Raw genomic sequence first — 23,242 nt, 5'->3', positions numbered from 1 at the left:
ATATTCCTATGAGCAGCATATGAAATGACTACACTCTGACCGTTGATCACTGACAGAAAAAAAAAAGAAGGAAAACTGAGGCAAACTTAGTGTGTTTGTTTTCTTTTTGCTCCCACATGATCTTTTCCATACAGATGTTTTCTTATAAAAGTGTTCATATTTGTTGATTTTAAATGAAGAGAACAAGTTAAAAAGTGGAACTTCTGAGATTATAGTAAGGATATTAATTAGTTTTGCAAAACAGCTAAAAATAATAATGTCTGTAGTTACAAGAAGAGCACATTATTAAATGTAGTTTGTAACTCTTTCTTTTTTCTTAATATTCTTGTTTTTAATGACTTTAGAATGGTTACTGTAGCCTGCAGGCATGACCTCCTCCCTAACCTACTGCAGCTGGTAAAAATCTTTTTCATACTTATACTATGAAAGAGCAACTAGCATTGATGCAGTGCAACATGTAATCTAAGACGATGTTACAGCACAGCTAGCAATGAATAAACCAAGAAGTTTAGGGTTTAGGCAGTTCTGACTTCATTAAGGTTATATACCATTTCACATATCACATACATACATCCTAATGGAGCAATATGGGAAAACCACATTAAAATAGGAAAAAAATATTTTGTGTGGCATTTATGAAGTTTATTAAAACACTGAGTAACAACATGGTATAAAAATGATCTTGTTTGCAGGGAACATTTGTTTTTGTTTCCCCTCTGGAGAAGTTTTGGCTGTTCAATTATAGGCCTCATTGCTTCAGCATTATTTTCAACTGAAATGTCAGAACTTGGAAAAGCATATCTAATGTGCAAATTAAGTTTATTGCTGCTCATTGAGTTGTTTATTCTTTGTGTGAGAAGTCTTTATTATACCTCCAGCACTCACAACATCTTATCTATTTTCTCCTCTGGAATGGGATTTGCCATATAATGCATGTCTGCAGTTACTAAGCAAGATAGATAGATAATGCAGAACCAAGAGCTTTTAAGAAGCTTTTAAAAGTATTTGAGGTGGAAGTCTTAAAGACAATCCCATAAAAGAAGCAGAAAATATCGCTGAAGTGAACCACTCTATGTCAGTGTTATAACTGGATATGAGCAGGCTAGAACAAGAGATACAAGAGGATGATAATACCATAATAAAGTGGATTTTTTTGCTAACACTACTAGAAAATCACACCTCACACACAAACCCAGTATAATTCACAAAAGGACAGTTTTCAGTTTTATTTGGTGGAAGCAAATATGTTCATGCCAATAAGAAAGTAGACTTCATATAACACTAATGGCATATAGCTATTGGCATTAGTTGTGTTATAAGAACAAACCTTTATGTTCTGATATTCCAAAATACCAGTTCACTAGAGGGTTCCATAGAATGCCTGAGGAGGCATTCCATAATTTTTAACAGATAAATGATGACTGGAATTTTTATTCCTTCTAATAACATTCTATAACAGGATTACAGATGTCTTATTTCTGATCTCTTTGAATGTGTGATCAAATAATGACACAAGAAATTACATGACAGACCTAATGAGGCAACCATAATATTATTGGAACCTTCTGATTAAGAAAAGTTTCAAAAATTTCCCAGCCAGTTTCATTACAACCAGCTGGAGCTAATGGCCCCTTCCTGTACAACAGATGACTGGCTTTGAGGGAGGCTTAAAGATTTTACAAAAAACAGGACATGATTTTCTGTTTGTATTCTATGGATTTTAGAATGTAACTATTGAATCCGATTACAAATTCTATGCAATTCTGTTTGTATCATTCTTGCTTCGTCTTACTTTGACCTTTCCATAGAAATAAATTGATTTTATTTATAGTATTTTACTTATTTATAGAATGCTGTAATTGTACACAGGGCATTGTAGAAGAGGCAAAATGCACCGATCCTGGTGACCAACCATCCAGTACAGAGAAGCAGGAGTTACAAAATGAGGTGGCATTAAGTCTTGTGGCAGTAGAGGTGATGTGGGTCTTGTGAAGGGTAGATATTTTAAACAGAAATTTGAAGGACAGGGAGTACTTGACACGTGGAAAATTCAGTGGTGGCGCAAAGTTTTATTAATGCTGAATGAACTAAAGGAGCAAAGATGAATTTCATCCCAGGTAAAAGTGCCTTGATTTGGAGTTTTAGCAGAATACCCAATTCAAAGGGTATCTTCAGGCTGACATCAAAGCAGTGCAAAACAGATACATCTAAGTCAGCTTTAAGCAAGACAGATAAAATACTAGCAGCAGTTTATATGTGGCAGCAAGGAGCTCATCTTAGGCTTTGGGGTCTCTCTGAGAGGGCTGGGAAGCTGAACCCTGCAACCACTGTTTATTCATACCCAGACATTGAGCTTACCTATGGAAGGCTCAGGAAACATGCCGTTGGCCATCTGATTGATTGATGTTGTAAACGAGCCTCATTAGGGCCAGCCCTCTCCATTCCCAAGGGCAGTCAGGCTGTACAGCAGACAGGAGCTGTGGAAGTGACCCTTGCAGTGATTTCGGAGGAGCCAGTTCCCACCTCCTGGTTCTCCCAGCTCCACCACATAGCTCAGACCCAGGGGCTACAGGAGGTGGAGGACAGCCCGGGCTGACTTGCCAGACCCTTCGACACCCTCTTGTAAATCAGACGTACCCTTTTGCATCATTTATGAGGGAATACATGTGGAGATATCTCTCTTGCACAGCTAAAGACAGAGCAGACTAAACCCAAGTGCAGTCTGGGAAAAAGTGTGTCATAAACTTTCAGAGCAATGTAGAATTCCACTTTGAGGTCGATCGTGGTGTTCAGGGGAAGACTTTGATTCTTCAGTGCCATATTTCATTGGTTTTAAAAGCTCAGTGTAGAGATCACAGGGGTTATAGGTTTAAGGAAGGAGCGAGTCTTGCAGGATGACTTTGGAGGGAGAGAAGATGAGTTTGGAGGACTGTATCAGGCCAGAAGATCATGCTTCTCCACCTGCTAGTGGCAGAGAGAAGTTCCAGCTATCACGAAAGCAACTTTCTATTTTTTAATGTATAGCAGGGTATCATTTCTTTTTTCTTCTCTTAACACATACAGCATTATTGCAAGTAATAGAATTTCTCTCCTCAAAGTGTTATTCATGCAGTTCCATTTCAGCTGTGAGAATAAGAAGTACAGGAGGAAAAGCAAGAAAAGAAAACTTTGTGGAGGTTCTCTGTAGTTCCCAGATACTTTTCAAAATTGTTCTATAAAAGTTACCTGTACTTCACAATGGAATTACTTCATTTGAGATTTATGGAGCCAAGTTCTCTGCCAGCGTGTGCTGAAATCAGTGGAGTTGTGCCAACAAAGAATATGGCCCTTGAATCATCTGGAATTTATTGCATCTGACACACTGCTTCCAGGGAGAGGAAGAGATTTCTCTAACCTAATGATGGAGTATCTTTAAGACAGTCATCTGAGGCCTTCACATTTTTGCAGTCCTTGACTTCAGACAAACTGATGGAGCTCCCACAATGATAGTTTTATGTGACTGTGAAGAGCAATCAGAGTACGCAGAGAAATCTGAGAAACCGTATTCCAAGTATAAGCTCTAACTCACAATGAGAACCTCTGACACTCTTAATGATACCAGAAAAAAATGCCTAATTTGTCTGTAACAATAAAAATCAGACAAGTTCGTTCTTTGTTTTCCTTGGAAAATGTTGGTTGATGCCTGCAGCAGGTATATCACTGAAACTAGAGAGATCTGGTTTTATTTTAAAAGACTAGCAGAAAATGCAACATTCTACCTTGGTTCTGCTTGACCACTGCCATAACAGTCACTCATCCAGTGCAGCTCAGATGTTGGGAAGATGCCCTTCAAGTTTCAGCCCATATTGCCTGTCTGTACCTACATATTAATCAGTTACTGCAGTAATGGTGACAGTCTGAATGGAAATATGTTTGAAGTTAAGGGGTTGGATGCCCTATCATGCATCAACCCTTTAGAACCAAGGCCTTGGTTAAACTGAAATCCTGAATTTTCAAGTACATTTCTAACACATAGGGCTAAGCCAGAATGAACGCTGAACTAGTACAACTCACGCAAATTTTCTTCTCCTGCTCTCACATTATATTCAGAACATATTAATATTGTTGAATAGATTCTGCTCTCATTTCATTCCTGTGCCTCTAAATTCTCACCATTTTATAACACTTTCATGCACAAAAGCTTTATTCAAGGGAATTGCTTACAACAAAGTGGTTGTTATCTCTAATCTTTCTGCCACTCATATCAACAAAAGTGAAACCATATAAACCTATCTGTTTCCCCTTCAGCAAGCTACTACTTCCCTTCATAAGAGCTACAAGTTTGTTTCTCAGTGTAAGGGGTTAAAAAAGATTACATAAATAGTCTTTCTGTCTGTGAAGTTATCTTCTTTGAAGCTGTAACATAAGCAACACTGTGTGGTAAACTACCACTAACATTAATATAGATTAAGGATCTCAATATATAAAGTAAGCAGAGATGAACAGCAATTTTGCTTTTGCTGCAGTTTCCTGTAAGGAGAGATTTCCACGTTTGAAGAACCATGGGCATATTTTTAACAGTCTTAATAACAAAGTCGGTACTTTTTGAGCTGAAATCATATCTATTGACTATGGGCTTTACAAAGTAACAAATGACTAATTTAGCATGTTGCCTCTGACATCTGCTCGCTCTCAGAGGCACACAACGTGCTCATTGTATTGATACTGCAAAGGTAATAGGCTACACATGGGTAAGAGTTCTGAAATCATCACCATATTAGAGATAATTTTCTTTATTATGGAACATTTGGGCCAATTTTAAATCATTTTGCAAATGGTACAAAAGTCATTTGAGATCTACTATTTTTATAAGCTTTTTTTTTTTTTTGGTCTCCACAGAAAGGACTGTAATTACTATTCCACCTTCTAATATGGATGTAACAGTTGGAGAAAGCATAGTCCTTCCTTGCCAGGTGTCTCATGACCCCTCCGTTGATGTGGTGTTCATGTGGTCATTCAATGGCAACAGAATTGATTTTAATAGACGAATACATCACTTTGAAAGAATTGGAAGAGTAAGTTTCTTAAACTCCTTGGTGCTTAATGAAGCTATTTGCCAGTCATTAGAGAACACAAATATTTATCATAATTCTTCCATTGCTATTTATATGCATGGCAAATCACTGTTTCTTTATAAGGGCTGCAGCCATTTATTTTTCTTTCTTAAATTTCATAAAGGCGCTTGAGTTATTTGTGAAGCCATAATAAAAATGTCCACATGAAAGAAACTGATGATAGCTATGAATATTTTAATTTAAAAGCTGAATTTTTTATTAATATTGAGCAATTTATAAAAATGTCCAGTATGGAAAGCATGGTGTGAGTTATTAGTTTACTTTCTTTGTATCTCCAGGAATCTGTTGGGGATTTGATGATAAGAAATATTCAGCTACATCATTCTGGGAAATATGTGTGCATGGTACAAACAACTTTAGACAGTCAATCTGCAACAGTAGATATAATTGTAAGAGGTATGTCTGTTAAATGTAGACACATATATCTTCTGGAGGAATTAGAAATTCTTAACATCAGCTGTTGTTTAAATGATTCCTAGGATATCAATTCAATATCTCAATAGTGAGATGCCATATATCTTGTACCCTTGGTCCCAAATTGGATTGAGATTCTGGCCAGCGTGATCCTAATGTGCAGTTAACCCAGGGAGATCTGTGCAATTCTGCCATGGCCTCTTTGGAAGGTGAATTTTTCTGGCCACACGGTTCAATGTGGCAGGACATAGGGAAGTCCTCTACTTTCAGCACACTGCTGTCACTGGCTCCTTGCTGGGCATCTCTGGGTCACTGTGCAGGCTGGGAAAAAAACAAGAGACCTGGTTCCTTTCCACTATTTGGAGATGAGATGAAAAATTATTTTCTATAGTCAACTAACTAATCTTTTTACTGCCAGCAGTAAAAGAAATTCTGTTATGGGAGCAGATCCTCTAAACCCTAGCAGAAATCAGAAATCTGTATAGTGCACCATCTTGCATTTTTTCTAAACCTCAGTTTTGATTAAATTCAATAGGAATTCTGAAGATGTTAGATGGTTCAGCAAAAGACACATTGGGTAACTTTGTCAGACAAAAAAAATAATTTCCTTGTTTGCAGTTTTCATGTTAGAAACATAAAGACATTCATTTTCCTGACTCTACCCCCCTCATTAACTAGAAAAATGTAATAGAGGCATGAAGCCATTATTTACAGATTGTGCTGCTTTTATGGAACTGCAGCTTCATGAATAATTCCACTGACTTGAGAAAGTAAGAGTTGCCCAACCCAACCCAGCAATGAATCTTCTCTTCCTAATACCTTCATCTTAAAATGCTAATCATATTAGGCCCCCCAGGTCCACCAGAAGATGTTAAAGTTGAACATATCTCTAGCACTACTGCTGTGTTATCCTGGAAGTCTGGAATAGATAATAATAGTCCAGTCCAGATCTACAGTATTCAGACGAGGACTCCTTTCTCAGTTGGATGGCAGGCAGTTGCAACAGGTGAGCAATTTGAGAATTGCCTTGTATTTTTTGCGTATACCATTAATTACTCCAAAAATAAATTGTCATGACATGTTTATTTTACCTTTAGTTCCTGAAGTCGTTAATGGTAGGACTCACAAGGCAACAGTGGTTGACTTAAGCCCTTGGGTTGAGTATGAGTTTCGTGTGGTTGCCAGCAATAGTGTTGGAATTGGGGAGCCAAGCAGACCATCAGCTCTACTGAAAACCAAAGCAGCAGGTAAGACCCTAGTTTCTGTCAGTTTTTTCCACACAGACACGTTGCCAGCTCGCAGGTGTGAGAATTTCACTGCAGCAGAGCCACTGACTCCTAAAAGGTTACTTATATATCTGTCTGGCATTTTAGTCTGTGGCTGCTGTGGCTTCATGACAGCAGACTTGTGCTACCGGTGCAAGGGATGTTTGGACATGATCGAGGTACCACATGCTTTGCTCTCTGGTTTGGAGATCACTTGGGCCAGCAATAAAGGCTGGAGCTGGCCCATGCTTCCTCCCTTTGATATGTTCCAAAATATATCTAATCCCCCTACCTGAACACAAGCTTTCATTCAAGCAACTGAGGAGTAACATTTGTTTTCTTCCAATTATAACCACGTTTATACCCTCCTCAGGGACTTGCATAGAAAACGATAAAGCCAGCTCTCTGGCTGGCACAAGCATGTAATGCCTTTGCTGCAGAGGGTATTTGATATCTGAGCATCAGCAGGGACAGGATATTGGCTTTAACTGGAGGAAATAAATTACAGCATCCAAAGCCCAGTGAAACTAATGGCTCCCACTGACTCCAGGGCGGGATCTTTACTATCTGTCTGTCTAACCTTTACACATTTTTCTTCTGGGACTTGGAACCTCATAGGGAGAAGACTCATTCTTGGATGACCGACACTGTCAGTCCTTTGACCTACTCAGTTTGGTACAATTTATTTGAAGCCCAAACCTTTGGTTTGTGTTTCTCCCAGCGCCCTGCTTATCAACTCCCTCCCACCTATAAAATCAGTATTTATAGGACAGAAAGCAGTAAAATGGAAGCAGGTTTTACAATCTACTTTCTCTTCTCTGTTTGTCTCATTTGCCAAGCTTTGAAGTTTGGCAAGCTGCTTTTCAAGACAGAACTCAAAATACAGTATTGTACATTATACAGCATAAAATACATATATCCTTAGAAAGGGGTATCCATTTATTTCTCAGAATACCTATAACATTTGTCCTAAGGCAGAATTACTTCAAAATGTATTAAATCGGTTGATCTAAATTTAATAAGTTCTTTTTCCTACTTTTGAAACAAAAACTTATACGGAGTACTGACACCAGAAAAAAATATTTCAGCATTAGAACACCAGTTTTGATAGATTTTGTCAGCTTTCCAGGTGCAGAGAGACATCAAATGAGTCTTATCAGCAGTCAGGACTGCCTGGCCAGTGTGGTAGTAAAGCAGATCACAGACTGCTCCCAAGCAAAGGGAAAAGCCTGAGAGCCTCTAGGCTGGAAAGATGCACTGATCCTGCCTGGGCCATGCATGTTCCTCCAGCAGAACCACGGGAAGCTCTCACATGCAAGGAGTAAGGAGCAACGTGAAAAGGGAAGGCTAAAGAAAAGCTGGAGACAGGAAGAGGCCAGATTTTCTAAATTTCCCAGCAGAGTATCACACATAGATGTTCTCGATTACATGATTGATCATGAAGTCAAAATCAGTCTTGAGAAGGTCTTTCTTGTTGTCACTACCTTGGGGCTTTGTAAAGTGTGATATTCAAAACCACCTATACAGTCAGTAAAAGCTTTCATCTTTTAAAGCTTTTTTTTTTATTAGAAGGAGTCACAAGGCTAGGACTAGAAAGAGAAAGAAACAATAAAATTAATATTATTTATCATGGCAATAGCATAAGTAACATTATTTCCTTACAGTGTAGCCTCATCTGAAGCTTAAAAAAAGGAATAGAAGGAGTCATTTCAGGTTTTAGTTGCGTAACCCCTTCACTGCTGTAAATCATTCTGTCTCAAAACATTGCTGTGTGCAGTGGGAGAAGTAACAGCTTATCTTTTTTTTTTTTTTTTTAATCAGAATAGGAAACTGAAAACAGTATCACAGTGTGGACAGCAGAAGACTGGCCATGAAAGGGTGAATTTGAACTTCACTGTTATAACAGCTATTTTTCCAGCTGAAATCTGAGCATTAGTAGATTTGTGGATGCAAATGAGCCACTGTTCATTTCATTAAAATGGAGCTGAGAATTAATTGAGCCTCTGTTGGTGCACTCAGCTGTAAATTTTCATCTGTTTCTCAACTATGACCCAGTTGAGGCTCTGCTGAGCAGTAGTACAAATTTTTTCCCCATGCAAATGTAGTAAGTACTGAACACATTTAACACATGAACTAATTGAGCATCAACTGGTTCATGAAACAGTGAAACACTAGGCTTGAAAGTCTGTTTTTTCATTTTTTTCCTTTAATGCTGTTCTTTTCAGTCTTAGATTATTTGCCTCTGATGTGCACAAAGACTTTGATTGTGAGTGACAAAATTGAATACGTATGCTAAACTCTCCAAAAGAGCCTAGCTCATTTGCACATGTACTCAATTTTATGACTGCACAACAAGAATATCGTGAAATTTCTATGTTTCTAGAGAGGATGAAATCAGATAAAGATTTATATGAGGACCGGAATCTAGAGGTGATAGTGGTTTGACATAAATTTCTATGAACTTCAAGAGCTATTGCCTTTATTGCCGCTCCTGCAGCTGGGCTCACGCTGGGTAGAAGAATGGGGAAGGACAGGCAGACGTGGCAAAACTTGTCAAAATCTCCAAAAAAGCTTCTGAGATATAACTGTCCTGCCTATTTCTGACCCTGTCTTCAGCCCTGTCTTGACACATCCAATTTTCAGACAGTGTAATAAAATAGTACCAAGGGTTTGGAGATGGCAGACAGTACAAATGCCCTCTTGTAGGGGGTTCCTGTCTCAGTCAGTTCCAGGGTTGTCCTCTTTTTTATACTTCTCCAGCAGCTGAAAAGGAACATGATGTCATCCTTGCAAGAAGACCGATAGCGAATTATTTAATAAGAACAAGGCTGGTCTGTCTAAATTCCATCCATTATATCACAATCCGTTTCCCCAAAGCTGTCAACATTTATAGGCTAATGGGGTGGGCATGTTTATGGAAATATAGAGCAAGAGGCAAGAAATGCTGATATTTTCCTTGCCTCTCCACCAAGAGCCATTTGAGTGATGAGAAGCCCCTTCAGCCTGGAACACCAGCACATTGCTTGACCTCAACCCTGTACCTATGGAGCCACATACCTGGAGCAAATCAAGCTCTAATCAATGAGTTTTTGGACACTTACAGTGTTGGGAGAAGGAAAAGAGCAAATTAAGAGTTTTGAATTTCCTAAGAAAAGCATACAGCCAATTAAAAAAATTAATATATTGCTCCAACAACATGTTTACTGAACAAATGCATAATTAGTAAATCAGTAGTGTTGCAGCTACAGTCTGAATGGAACATCATTTTGCCAATTAGTTGATGAGGCATAATAATGTCAGATACTTGATGCTACTAGCTTCTTTAATTAATTTTTTGAACCAGGGTACTCATGTATCAAATACATCTGTGGCTTCAGCCTTATAAACTTGAAAATGTGTAAACATAATTTCAGTTCATTTTAAATGTACTGTTATAGTCCCTGTTCTACATGTTGAAAGGCAGAAGAGCTGCATGTGAGCTCGGAAGAGCTTTAATCACCTGGTTGGCAAGACCCCCATCAGTAGTGGTAGGTAGTTGCAAGCACCATCTTTTCTTCTCCAGTTCCTGTCGTGGCACCAACGAACGTCAGCGGAGGAGGAGGGAGCCGTTCTGAGCTGGTCATCACATGGGAGGTAATGGTTTGCTCAATTAACCTAAGCTGTCTAATGGGGAAGAGTCCGTGGGTGAAATCACAGCCCTGCTGAAATCCAAAGGCTTTTGGTCATTGGCTTTGGCTGAGCCTGGATTTCATCCTGCATCTGGAGAGAAAACAGCCTGTAAGATATACAGCAAGTTTTCTGTGTTATAGTGAACAATTTATAAAAATAAACAGTTTAAGAGGCATGTTATAAAGATGTTTAGAAGTCTGTATAACCCTCTTATCTCCATTGTACAGGAGGTGCTTAACACACTAATCTGCTTGGCCATTTTCTGCATTAACATTTTTCATACTTTTGTTTACATGTTTTTCATTCTGGAACACTGTGCTGACAAGACATATCCTATTATGCGTTAAAGGAGATGAACCCTTTAATTCTCCAGCACTCCAGCGAGAGGAGAGAATATACATTTTCAGAACAGTTAATACCATACTACAAGTTGCAATGGGTGAGCGCAGGTCATTTCAGAGAGCGGAAAATAAGCGTTGTGGGAAGGAACCATCCTTCTCCAGCCACCCCGCAGCCTCCCCACAGGCATCGTGATGAAGGCAGGCAGCCTCTTGCAAAGCCTGTGCAGTGATGGGGCAGGTGCTTGGTCAGGACTCCACCCCCTATGGAAAAACTCCCCAAAACACAGCTCCCACTCTCTGTTTTTTTCATTGCCACTGAAAAATACATGTGACGTTAATGTGCTTCACCTAATTAAAACTCTCCCCTGGCTTTGAGGACATCTAACTAAAGTAGGAGCTACTCCATGCCATCAGCAGCACCCAGCCTGGAAGGCAGGAGCCAGGCAGCCCTGCCGTGTATCTTACTATCAGGTGGGACTGTCTCAGAGGCTGCACAAGATGACCTCTGTTTAGTTCGTAATTTGGGACAGGGCCTCCAAAAACATGGTGCTTCCTTTGTGTCATGGAAAACGTTTCTCCATTAAGAAAAAAAACCCACAACTTTTAGTTCAGCTTGAGCAAGGAAGGTAGTCTACTCTCTCTCTTGACTTCATTCTTTTTTCAAAGAAATAACCAAGGTCATGTATACAGTTTGAAGGAAAGTAAAAGGAATTAAATTAAGCTAAAAGTGATGTTATTCATCAGCTGAGCAAGTTACCTGTGTTCCCCTGTATGCTAAAAACTGTGCCATTTAAACAGCCTTTTGGGGGAGGAAGGGAAGTGATAGGAGAAAAATGAGGTCAAAAGAAAAAAACCCCAACCACTAGATAAATAATATTGCCAATGCCTTCCCTTCTCCATGCTCCAGACAGAGTAAAACTTCACTTTTACTGAACTAAGTTTTCTTCCATATGCATCTTTCACTCTTTTGTTTCATTTTCTCCTCTACTGATCTACTCTTTGGGAGCAGAAGAACATGAAAATTGAAAACAACCTGAGAGATCTCAATCAAATTATCCTGTTGGACTCTATAGTGTGTCCTGAAAAACAGTCAGAAGAAATACTAATTATGTCAAGCTAACAACACTGAACACGACTCTCCAGCTTTCTGTGATGAACTCACTAAACATCTTGATTAAATCTGAGGTCACAGAAGCCTCAAAAACAAATTAAATGCTCTAGAAAGTAGCTTGAACTCTTATAATTCCCCAGTGCACCTTCATCCCTCACACTTAACTCTCTCAGGACTGGAAAAGAGATAGAAGTGGGCATATTGGGGAATTAATGTTTGTAAAACACTTAAGGAAAATGCATTTGTTATATATGCCAGGCCAGGTTTATTATTAGCATTAGAAGGAATTTATGAAGAAAAGAGTAAAATAAGTGCCCTGAAATCTTCTGATGTATGTCCCAAGTTTTTTTCTCCCATCTTCCCACACCGTTAGTGGTCCCAAGAGTTTCTCTGCAGGAGAGGAGACTGGAGTCAGGAGTGATCACAGGGCCTGCAATTCTGCCCCTATGCTTTTCTTTCTCTTTTTGCACCATTTTCCATATCTGCTTTTCCATGGACCTTACTTTGATGCAAGCACCTAAAATAAATGTAGTTTTGCTGAGGAACACTTCCTTCCTCCATGTACTACTGATCTTATCTTGTTTCATAAATGTTCTCTTGCTTTGAGAAGCCAATGTTGAAGTATTTTTATCCCATGAAAACAAAAAAGTTCATGCTGGCTGCAGTGTTGATGTAATTGCCTGTTCAGTATGAGTCATTGATACATATCTTGACATGAGATTTTATTGATAGAAACATTAATTTTGTCATGTTGACTTGCAATAAGGTTTCTGTTCTAAACAAACTTAAATAAGAATATGTTCATGCACTTGAGACATGCACTTGTGCTAAAAGTACTGTAGTCATATGCAGGCAATTATACAGCTGACACACACTTCTGTGTATACATTTACTCCTTTCCCGACTTTTTTTTCTTTAAAAATCTTTTATTTAAAATTAGGATTCCCATACCCCTTGGGGGGTGTGGAAATCAGCTACAACCTGTACTGAGTGAAATGCTTTTAATTTTGAAAACTTCATGCCTGAAAGAGAATAACTTTAATGGAGCTGATCAGATCTTTTGTTTCTAAATTGATTGCCTCAATAGATTTATTATTTTTTTATTTCAATATTACATTGACTGATGGAGCAAACATTATTATCTTCTCTAAGGCACAGTCAACTAAATCAATACCACTAAAATATACTCAGAGAATGAAGATTCAATTAAAACAATGTATACTTGCAAATGCTTATTGACTGACTGCCTTGTCATTACAGCCAGTTCCAGAAGAACTACAAAATGGGGAAGGTTTTGGCTACATCGTTATGTTTCGTCCTCTTGGCTCAACAACTTGGACAAAAGCGGTGGTGGCTTCAGTGGAAGCAAGCAAATATGTTTACAGGAATGAAAGCACTACACCTCTCTCTCCTTTTGAAGTGAAAGTTGGTGTCTACAACAATGAAGGAGAAGGGACCCTAAGCTCCATAACCATTGTCTACTCAGGAGAAGACGGTAATGCCTGTTGCTCTTATTAGTAATAGCTGTGTAGCATCAATAGGTCCCAGATATGATCAGACAGATCTCCACAGGGATATTGAGGAGCCTGCTCAAAGCTGCTCATGGAAGTTTGACAAGAGACATGAGAAAGAAGATGAGAAGTTGAAGTAAAAAAAAGCAAGGGGCAGATTTTCAGAATTGCTTTAAGTAGACGGCATGTTTCAACTTATTTGTCCCCAGGGAACTCCCACTGAATGGGCTGGGAAAATTGGGAGACATTCAAAAGCATAACTCTCACAGGGTCTAGCTTTTCAGACCACTCAGTGCAGCTGATCTCCTCTGAAAATATGTCCCAGCTTATGGGTAATGACAAATTTTGAAACCGGGTTTTGCTGATGTTCCACAATAAATGGGTAGCGAAGTAGGTAATTCTCACCAGGTTTCCTGAGCCTCTGCCTGCTGCTTCCCCCCAGAATCTCTTCCTCTTTTCTCCAGTCTCCCTCAGTTCCTGACGTGCCCCCCTTTTGATAACACAAATGTTCCACCAGCTGTGTTTTCTCCCATCACCCAGAGCCGCAGATAGCACCAGCCGGGGCTTCGGCACTGAGTGTTTCAGCAGCGGAGGTGGAGGTCTCCTGGCAGCCCATCGCGTGGAACAGGCACACGGGCAGGGTGCTGGGCTATGAGGTGAGGCAGCTGGTGCTGGTGGTGTCTGACACTTTACAGATGTGCCTTTCCTGGCCACATTTGTATTCGGGTTCCTCCTCCCTTGCTTCCAAGTCAACAGATAATGGAGCTCTTCACCTGACTCTCATTAGCAACAGTTCACCTGAGATAATCACAAGCATTCACAGACCAGGACTGCAGCTCTGTCCCAGACTTTTTGTAATGTAAATTAAAACCTCAAGATTAATCATTTGTGATGGCTACTATAAAAGGATTCGTGCTTGTTTCCACAAAACAAAGCTGATCCTCCCTCCTTTTACCAGCTGTAATGCTGTCTGAGCACGATGGGATACCTGATAGTCTGGGGGCATGCACATGACCCATAGCATCGCTTACAGAAGAAACCAGGATAAATGCACCTCATTGCTATCCAAAGCTTGTGCTGCAGCGTATTGGAAAGGCTTTTGGCTTCTCACTCCTCTTAGAATCATAGAATCATTTAGGTTGGAAAAGACCTTTAAGATCATCAAGTCCAACCGTGAACCTAGCACTGCCAAATCCACCACCAAACCATGTCCCTAAGCACCACATCTACACGTCTTTTAAATACCTCCAGGGATGGTGACTCTACCACTTCCCTGGGCAGCCTGTTCCAATGCCTGACAACACTTTAAGTGAAGAAATGTTTCCTAATATCCAACCTAAACCTCCCCTGGCCCAACTTGAGGCTGTTTGTAGTGAGCACCTGCTCATTTACTAATAACCAACAGGGTTTTTTGCCCTATGCACTGGGGTGCATTGCTGGTGTCACAGCATCAAGCCCAGGGCCAGCTCCAGGGCCAGGCATTTCAGAGTCTGAGCAGGGAGAGCTTGAGGATGCATGGATGCTGCCAGACCCCCGTGGCACTCGGCCAGCTGTGCTGCTTCGGGCTTCGCTCTGGTCTTCAGTGGGAGCAGAAACCCAGTGTCACCCGTGTCTGACATCCACAGGACAGAGCAGAGGCACCTCTGGGTGAGGGGGGGGGTGGGGGAGCAGATTTTTGTGTTAATAACGGGTACTTCGAAGTAACCTCAGGTGCGATTCCTGAGCATTTTACTTGCACAGAGAAACAATTTTTTTCTTTTAATTTATTTATTTTTTTTTAGATATGATAAACCAAGAGTAAAGCAAGTCAGAAATACTTTAAATTCTGTCCTATCATTACAAATGTATAAATGAAGGTAATAGGGGTCATGTACACTACACAAACCTTCCTAAATCAATTACTCACTGAAAAAAAACCACCCCAGGTCTAAATAGCTGTCACTGAATCAAAACTAGAGGCAGGAAACAAAATAATTAAAAAAAACCTCTTAGATGACTGAGATAAAGGTTTCTATGTAACTTTTAAAGTTTTCTTCAAATGTGTTCAAACCATAAAACCAAAGAAGCTTTTAAAATTTCTCACCTTATCAAAGATTTACTTTTGGACATCTATAAAGTTAAGGATTTAATTTACTTCCTTAATTAGTATTCAGTCTCTGAAATTTTATTTCTTCTCTATAAATATTCATGCTTGGTTTTATTTCCCGCTAGTTTTGAATACAAAAAATCCTGTATTCCTTGAAATCTTCATTGTCAGCATGTCTGCTTCCCAGCCAAACCTGTAATTGATGGAAAACAATGAATTGCCTGTTCTTTGTTCTCACTTTTCAGGTTTTATATTGGACTGATGATCCCAAGGAAAGCACAGCTGGTAAAGTCAGAGTCAATGGGAATGTAACAGCCAAAAATATCACAGGACTAAAAGCTAACACAGTGTATTTTGCAACAGTTCGAGCTTACAACACTGCAGGGACAGGGCCCTCTAGCACCCCAGTAAATGTCACCACTAAAAAATCACGTGAGTATTCAATTCCGTACAACAAATGTTGCAAACTCCCAAGTGTGATAGTGACATTTCAGCTTACCGTGACCCATCTCTACTAAATGTTGCAATATCAAAGAAATCTGGATCCCAAATTTCTTGATAAAATTAAGGAACAAAATCTAGGACCAAGAAACTTCTCTATCTCTTCCCTGACAATGTTTTTGTGGTCACCATCAAGTTTACTCAGACTGTGGTATTTAGGACATTGATATAATATTTAGCTTCAGGTCTGTCTCAATGGAAGCCAAAACTCTCATCAACTTAAATCAGGTTATTTCCTTTACCCTATTCTATTTATATGCTAAAGTAATTCTTTATACCTACAAAATTAGGTAACACCGGTGTTTGTGTTCCTACAGTACAGCAACTGTTAGGAAGGAGTTCCTTTTGCATTGCAACGGCATGCCACTTGCTTTCAGGAGATTTCAAAAGAGATGCAGAGTCAATAAAGGAAAGCTGTTCCACAGGTCAAGCAATAGATTTAGGCGATGGGTTTGTTTGATGTTTGGTAGATTTGGGGAATATGGGTGTGGTTTTTTAAAGAAAACTGTTGAATGCTCCAAATACAGTGCTTTTTTGAGACCTCTAAACTGTGCACTACAGAGGCTAGCATATGGGATAGACTCACATAAATACTATTTAATCATTAATTTTTAAAATTTTCTACAACTGTAGAAGCAAAAGCATACACTATTCTGTTTGTGAGAAGCAACTTCATGAAACCAATGCTTTCATGGGGCCATCCTCCAAGGTAACAAGGAAGCACTGAGCACCATCCTGCAAGACTGAACCCATGAAGTAAATGTTCACTAAGAGCAAAATAGTCATAAAGCAGGAAATCTTGGTAATCTACTATGTACCAGAGTGCCTCAAATTCATTACTGTTTAAGCATTCAATTTTTTTTTATATTTTCCTTGGACTATGTTTTCCCATAGTCCCTTTTGCACAAAAAAGGAAATATTTCTCCTGTCTTTCACCGATTTTCCGCTTGTCTGTATACTGTTCCATGCTACTAGTGAAAGTGCAAGACAGGAACCACTTGTAAAATGAGTTAATGATAATAGTTACCATTTAATGTAAATAACATAAACCAAAATAAAGCCAGAGAAGGTATTTCTTAAGGACACAAACAGGACTCTAGTCACAGGCAATTTCTTAATGGAAAATAGACTCATCTCTGGAAATGATTCTCTATATTCGTATGTGCATATGTATGAAAGACAAGTTAAAGACATGGCAGTCAAGTGACAAGACATATAAGGAATAAATTTGCTTTGTTTTACATTGACTTCATCTTGTCAAATTCAGGATTGTGCTAATGGTTCATTTAAAAATTAAAGTCAAAATAACCCCTTTAATATTTAAAAACATATATTAAAATTTTAAGCTCTAGTCTCTGAAAGATGCAAGCACTTTCAATATGAGTAGAGATAATATGTCAAGAGAATATAAACAACGTGCATCTACAGCAGGAGCTTTAGCTTCAAGGTAATAGCTCGGTCTTCCTACTCATTGTCCGGGATTCCTACAATGTTCTGTGCATGCCATTATTGTAGGGACTAAGCAAAACTAAAATGGTCCTTCTGCCAAATAGGTGCAATTCTGATTGAAACATACTTATCTAAGATCAATTTAAGGTCTAAGTTGATATCCTGGTTTAAGTTTAAACTACTTAGGAAAGTGGAAATTATGTCCTCCTCCTTCCATGAACATACTGCTCTATTAGGAGCTGTTGTGAAGCTCAGCTCTTCTGCTTTTTTACTTATATGTCATAGATTTCAGAAATCTCTCTGCTTTTTTTTTCTTTAAAAATATCATCATTTAAAAATACATAAACAGATACAGATATTAGAAATACTTTGCAAGGATAAACCTTGACTCAGTACAGCAACAAAGCCAAGTGTTACCTAATCCATGAGAGTAATGTCATTAATGTAATAAACTTGAGCATATACTTGGGACTTCTATTATTCTTGACAATGCTGATTACAAGAAATTAGTTAAGGAAATGATCCGCTAATCTTAGATCTGAAAAACTGTTTGCAGTGGTTTTGCTTGTGGATATTACCATGGATTTGGGGAAGTCCTATGTTACCACCTATTCTGATCCCTGGCTGTATAGCAAAATGAGATAATTTTGTTTTGAAAATCATCCTGTGCTGGTTTTTCAGGCCAAAGACTATGAATTAAGATGGTTTTAAGTGCTATGCTAAAAAAGCTTTGAATAAGGCCATATTCACCTATTTTTGAGTGCTTCCAAGACTTTTCAATGAAGTATTTGACATCTTTGAAATTTTTGTCACCAAATTCCTTACATAAAATATTTGCTGAAAGCAACAAAGAGATTTCAAACAACATTTAAGTAAATTTGCAGGTTTGTGTATGTGAATGTACATGTGAATGCCTTCAAAAAGAAAATGAATCTTTTTCCAGCACTGACAGTATGGCTCATGGAAGGATATCTGCTTATATTCACCTGGGTGGTCCACTAACACCTCCTTTCCCTACCAATGGGATGGATTAAATTTCTCCACAGTCATGAAGCAGATAGATATGAAACAACAGGCACCATCAATTCTATCTCCATGGGAAATGAAAGAAATTGTGGAGTATTACCAAATCAACAGTACCTTCCAAGTCACATACATTAATCATCAGTATATAGGAACTGTAGGGAGAAAAGATGGATGCCAGAAGTTAAGAATTTTAAAGTCAGGTCTGGGATACACGTATCTCCAAATCTCTCCTCCTTTTTCTTAATTCTGTTCAAGTCCTTATTTCCTCTAACACCCCCAGTGCCGTTCTCTCAGGCAGGGTCCAGGAGGACACACCATGGAGAAGGAGATAATGTGTTGCTCTAAATCTGACATACAGTTCAAAGGCACAGTTTCAACTTCACATGTTCACACAGGATTTGATTTCAGTCACTTGTAGGCAAATTTTCAAAGTCCTGGCACTTAGGCATAAAAAACCTTTGAAAAGATACTCTCAGCCTATTGTGTTGAGAATTTATAAAACCCTACAATGTTTCATGATGGATCACTTTAATGTGTGATGATCTCCATGATGGAGACTTTAATGTGTAGCTCTTTGTAACCTGTCTTCATGGCTGATGAAAATCTTGTCTTTTGTATTTTGCTTTTAGTTTTAGCTTTTTCTGAAATCCATACAGCAAAACATTCTCTAGCACATTGAAATACAGATGGGAACAACTTAGTACTTAAACAAAATCTATCAAATGTAACTTGAACTGTCAGACACTGTCAGGCTTTTCCTAATTTTGAAAATGAACTCTCACAGTAAGTGGGTTTGTGCTATGAATAGATCTTTATTCTGACTAATAGGAGAGCAATGATGGACTGGAAAATATTTTTTACTCTTTTAGGTTTGAATCACCCATGCATTTGCTACTTTCATGTCAGCAGCTCATTCAATTACACTATGCAAATTAATATTCAGTTGTATCTTGTGATTATCATCATCTTTTTTTTTAAAGCACCAAGTCAACCCCCAGCAAACATCGCCTGGAAGTTGACAAATTCCAAAATCTGCTTGAACTGGGAACACGTTAAAACAATGGAGAATGAATCAGAGGTGCTAGGCTACAAAGTAAGTAATTTCTGTATCTCATTAATCAGACATGTTGTTTATAATAGAGGTACAAACAGTGACTAGTTGAAAGGCAACTGTTGGTTACCTGGAAAACAGTGACTTTTCTGGAGTTACTGGGATGGTTGGCTGACATTTATACAAATGGAAGAATGGCTGTGTTCGGTCAGAGTAGGACCTCTTTATCCTGACACAGGAATTTTGTCCCCAGTGCTGGATCTCGCTTGTCCCATTTCCCTTATAATCTCACTCATCTAAGATTCTTGCACTCCCATCTTTTGGGGGAAGGAGTTTCACACATATAGAAGAGGTAGAGAACAGGCTCTTAAGCATTAAAGACAGGCATAAAACATATTTAAAAGTTCTCACTCTGGCAATTCGTAATTGTACCTCTGAAAAGAGGTAGGAAGATACTCACATAAAGATCAATGTGAATGAAGTAAAAAACACTCCCATAAATCTATTTTTAAAGGAAAGAAAAATTTAGTTTAAAGTTTTTTTGCAGTGTCTCTGACCCTAAAAGACTTATGGAAAGACTTTTTTACTCCTGAAGGACTGTAAATATGGAGGTGGAGAGTGCTTACATGAGGAAGGGTTCTCAGGATCAAGATCCTCGTGTTGCTAGGCATTTTAGTGTCTACACAGAGTTATTTATGTCTAGGGAGGAAAAGGACACAAAAAACCCCCAGCTCACAATCTTTCTTGAGTTCATATCTTTTTACACCCTAGTGAGTGTGTTTGAGTAGCTCCACACACTGGGGAAAAAGTTAAAACTAGACTATTGACCTTTTTTTTCTTTGTGTCTAACCTACCTGCTTCTAGGCCACACTTACTTATTTTATTTTGATATGGAAAGAGTGTTTTAAGTACCTGCTGCAGTATTTATTGCATGATCTCTGTTTCTCCTTCTGCTTTGCTCTTCAGTTGCTTTTCTTAACATAAGTATGTCAGAAGATTGTCAAGAGAAAGGAGTCAAACACTGTCATTGATGTGCTAGCAAGGAAGAAAGGCTTCTTGGAGGAAAAAAGCTGTTCATAGTCTGTAAGATCCCTGTCTAGGTTCCCCAGGCTGCTCTGCACCTTGGCCCAATGATTCATTAGCAAAAAGACCTAAGTGCAAGCAGGCGCTGGATCCATCATGTTTAGTTGTAGAAATGTGCTTCTTAAGTGGAAACCCAGATGCTACTACCTAAATATCTGTCCTTTCTTGAAGTCTTTAAAAACATACAGCTATGCAATGTCCCCAGTTTTAATTAGTAGGTGGTAATTTTACACAGAAGTCAATGTGAATGTTTCTGACTATAAATGCTCGCCACAACCAGGCAAAATTTAAAAAAAAACCCCAAAACCTCAGTTCCTGAAGTGTCAGATGCATTCTGGATATAAAAGGTGTTACAGATTGAAGCCTTGTTTAAAGGTGTTTACAGATGAGCATAAATGTATTGGATAAGGATTTCATAACCCTACTTTCAAGGTAAACCTCAGTTCTAGCAGACAAATGCTCTCCTGAAAGTTGGAGTAAATGCCCGCTGTGGTCTCCATCACAAAATTCTGCAGAATATATTTCTATGTTTTGAATTAAGTTTAATACTCTGCAGGGTGCTGATAGTGCTCTGCAAATTTGGGACATGACAGAAGATATTCTGATATTAAAGAAGATATTAAAAATAAATAACTCTTGTATTCTAATCCCTTTTTGCTTAGATTTTGTATAGACAAAACAGACATAGCAAAACACACATACTGGAGACAAACAACACTTCAGCTGAACTTCTGGTACCATTTGAAGAAGATTATCTCATAGAAATAAGAACAGTCAGTGATGGGGGTGATGGCAGCAGCAGTGAGGAAATTAGGATTCCAAAAATATCAAGTACGTGAGATTTTTTTTTTTTCTCTGAATGTTACTGTGTAATAAGAAATCTGTGTGCCTCTAAGAAGTCCAATAGATTAACAGACTTTCCATGACCACAGGTGGCCTCCCTCCTGTTGCTTTGTAATGCTGCGTACATGTAGATTAGTCTCTGGTACTCTCAGATTCATTAGTAGAGAAAGTATTTTGCACAACACCTAGATGTGACTCTATTTTTAGTGTAGGTCTCCGTCTGCCCTGGCCTGCAATGCTCAGGGAAGTACAGAGAAATAAGCTTTCTTGCTAAAGTCAAAGCTGCAGCTCCCACCATATAATGCAGCTCTTTATCTGCTCTGGAGCTGCTGCTGCTGCTGAGCCAGAGAATCTCAGCCCTGCTCCGTCGCTGGGGTGGGGTTACCCAGGGTCCAGCCTCTGCTCTCATAAGTGCCTTATTATTTATGCAAAATGGAGCATAGTTTTGCAACAAACTAGCCAAAACCCTCCTGAAAGTGGATATTCACCCATGGAATTGCTGCTACAACTTAAAAAAAAATAAATAAATAGAAATAACACTTGTGGATAATGTTTCATTTTGCAAATAGAATGAAGATTGCTGTTATGCTGGAATGCATAGAAAAACTTTTTTTTGACACAAATTTACTTTTGTCAGAAAATTTTCTGTGCTTATATTTTTACAGGTTTAAGCTCTGGAGCAATAAAATTGTCCCAAAGGGCAAACCATATATTGACAACTGGGATCCTGCTATTGAGTTCCGTTCTTATATCATTTTTCCTTGATGATTAAAGCAATGCTTAGCCATGGACTTTTAGAAATAAACCATGTGTAGATTTTATCTTAACCATTTTTCTTCACCGTGACCAACATTCCTGATAAAGAAAAACAGTGGGGATGGGGGAGGGAGATAGAAGTGGTCTATTATTAAGAAAACATTAAGTATCAATATTACATTAATTTTTAAAAATAAGCTTTGAAATTAATGGATAAATGTATATGCATTAATTACATGGAGTGGTGCCAAACATAACTTGAGATTGTAAGGAGAGTGGTCTCAAATTTTTTACAAGCAGTAGTTCTTACTGAAACTCCAGTGTAATGGTATGTCAAATATGAAAGACCTCTGCCGAGCTGTTATCATTGAGAGAAGAGACTAGCAATTGCTTGTGATGTGGATATTATTTATCTCATGCTCTTCAATGTATCCTGTAAAAAAAACCACTTTCAATTAAATAAAAGCTATTTGTTTACTTTTTGCACTGGTTTGTATTACAGGGGCTGTCATACAATGAATTATATGAAGTGTACTCCACTATTTTCTTCAGAAAAAGGAAACGTAAATAAAAGGAATCATATGTACCAACCCAAAACCCACTGAATTCAATAGAAAGACTTTCAATGGCATCAGCAAGCCTTGAACCAGATCTGAATGAGACAGTACCTTTTATGATATGAGATACTTTACATATTCTCAAATACATTTTAAAGGACTTTTTCATGCAAAGACTATTCTGATCAACAAAAACTAGCAGAGGTGCTGAATACCTTTTTTGAAGGGAGATTGAAATATATCTGTCTTCAAGCAGGTTCAGTTGCTCTCTCACCTGATATTGTTATTCTTTGCAGCAGCTAGAAAGTGTAGATTCATCTTTGGGCTGCGTATGAAGGTAAATGAGAAGAACATTGATTTTCATCATCTTGAAATAGAAATAAAAGCATCTAATTAAGCCCTTCAATCTATTGAGTTATTAGAATGACAGATTAAACACCAGAGTGAGCATGGCTTTCAAGTCAG

General features: G+C 38.5%; 1 protein-coding gene across 3 annotated transcripts in view; it reads left to right on the top strand.

Moving 5' to 3' along the window:
* LOC142042665 (contactin-6-like) overlaps positions 1-22,679 on the top strand; it is a 150,643-nt gene extending 127,964 nt beyond the window's left edge. For all 3 annotated transcript variants that reach the window (XM_075052818.1, XM_075052817.1, XM_075052819.1), the window contains 11 exons: positions 4,879-5,054; positions 5,393-5,510; positions 6,376-6,534; positions 6,626-6,775; positions 10,356-10,426; positions 13,175-13,409; positions 13,966-14,081; positions 15,757-15,943; positions 19,468-19,580; positions 21,284-21,452; positions 22,130-22,679. In XM_075052818.1, coding sequence (XP_074908919.1) covers positions 4,879-5,054; positions 5,393-5,510; positions 6,376-6,534; positions 6,626-6,775; positions 10,356-10,426; positions 13,175-13,409; positions 13,966-14,081; positions 15,757-15,943; positions 19,468-19,580; positions 21,284-21,452; positions 22,130-22,236 — 1,601 coding nt within the window. In that variant the 3' untranslated portion in view covers positions 22,237-22,679. The remainder of the gene's footprint in view (positions 1-4,878; positions 5,055-5,392; positions 5,511-6,375; positions 6,535-6,625; positions 6,776-10,355; positions 10,427-13,174; positions 13,410-13,965; positions 14,082-15,756; positions 15,944-19,467; positions 19,581-21,283; positions 21,453-22,129) is intronic.
* Positions 22,680-23,242: the final 563 nt, after the last annotated feature.

The sequence above is a fragment of the Buteo buteo genome, chromosome 21 (genome assembly GCF_964188355.1).
Source record: "Buteo buteo chromosome 21, bButBut1.hap1.1, whole genome shotgun sequence".
In the NCBI taxonomy this organism is placed as follows: domain Eukaryota; kingdom Metazoa; phylum Chordata; class Aves; order Accipitriformes; family Accipitridae; genus Buteo; species Buteo buteo.
This window is presented reverse-complemented; position numbering and strand designations above follow the sequence as displayed.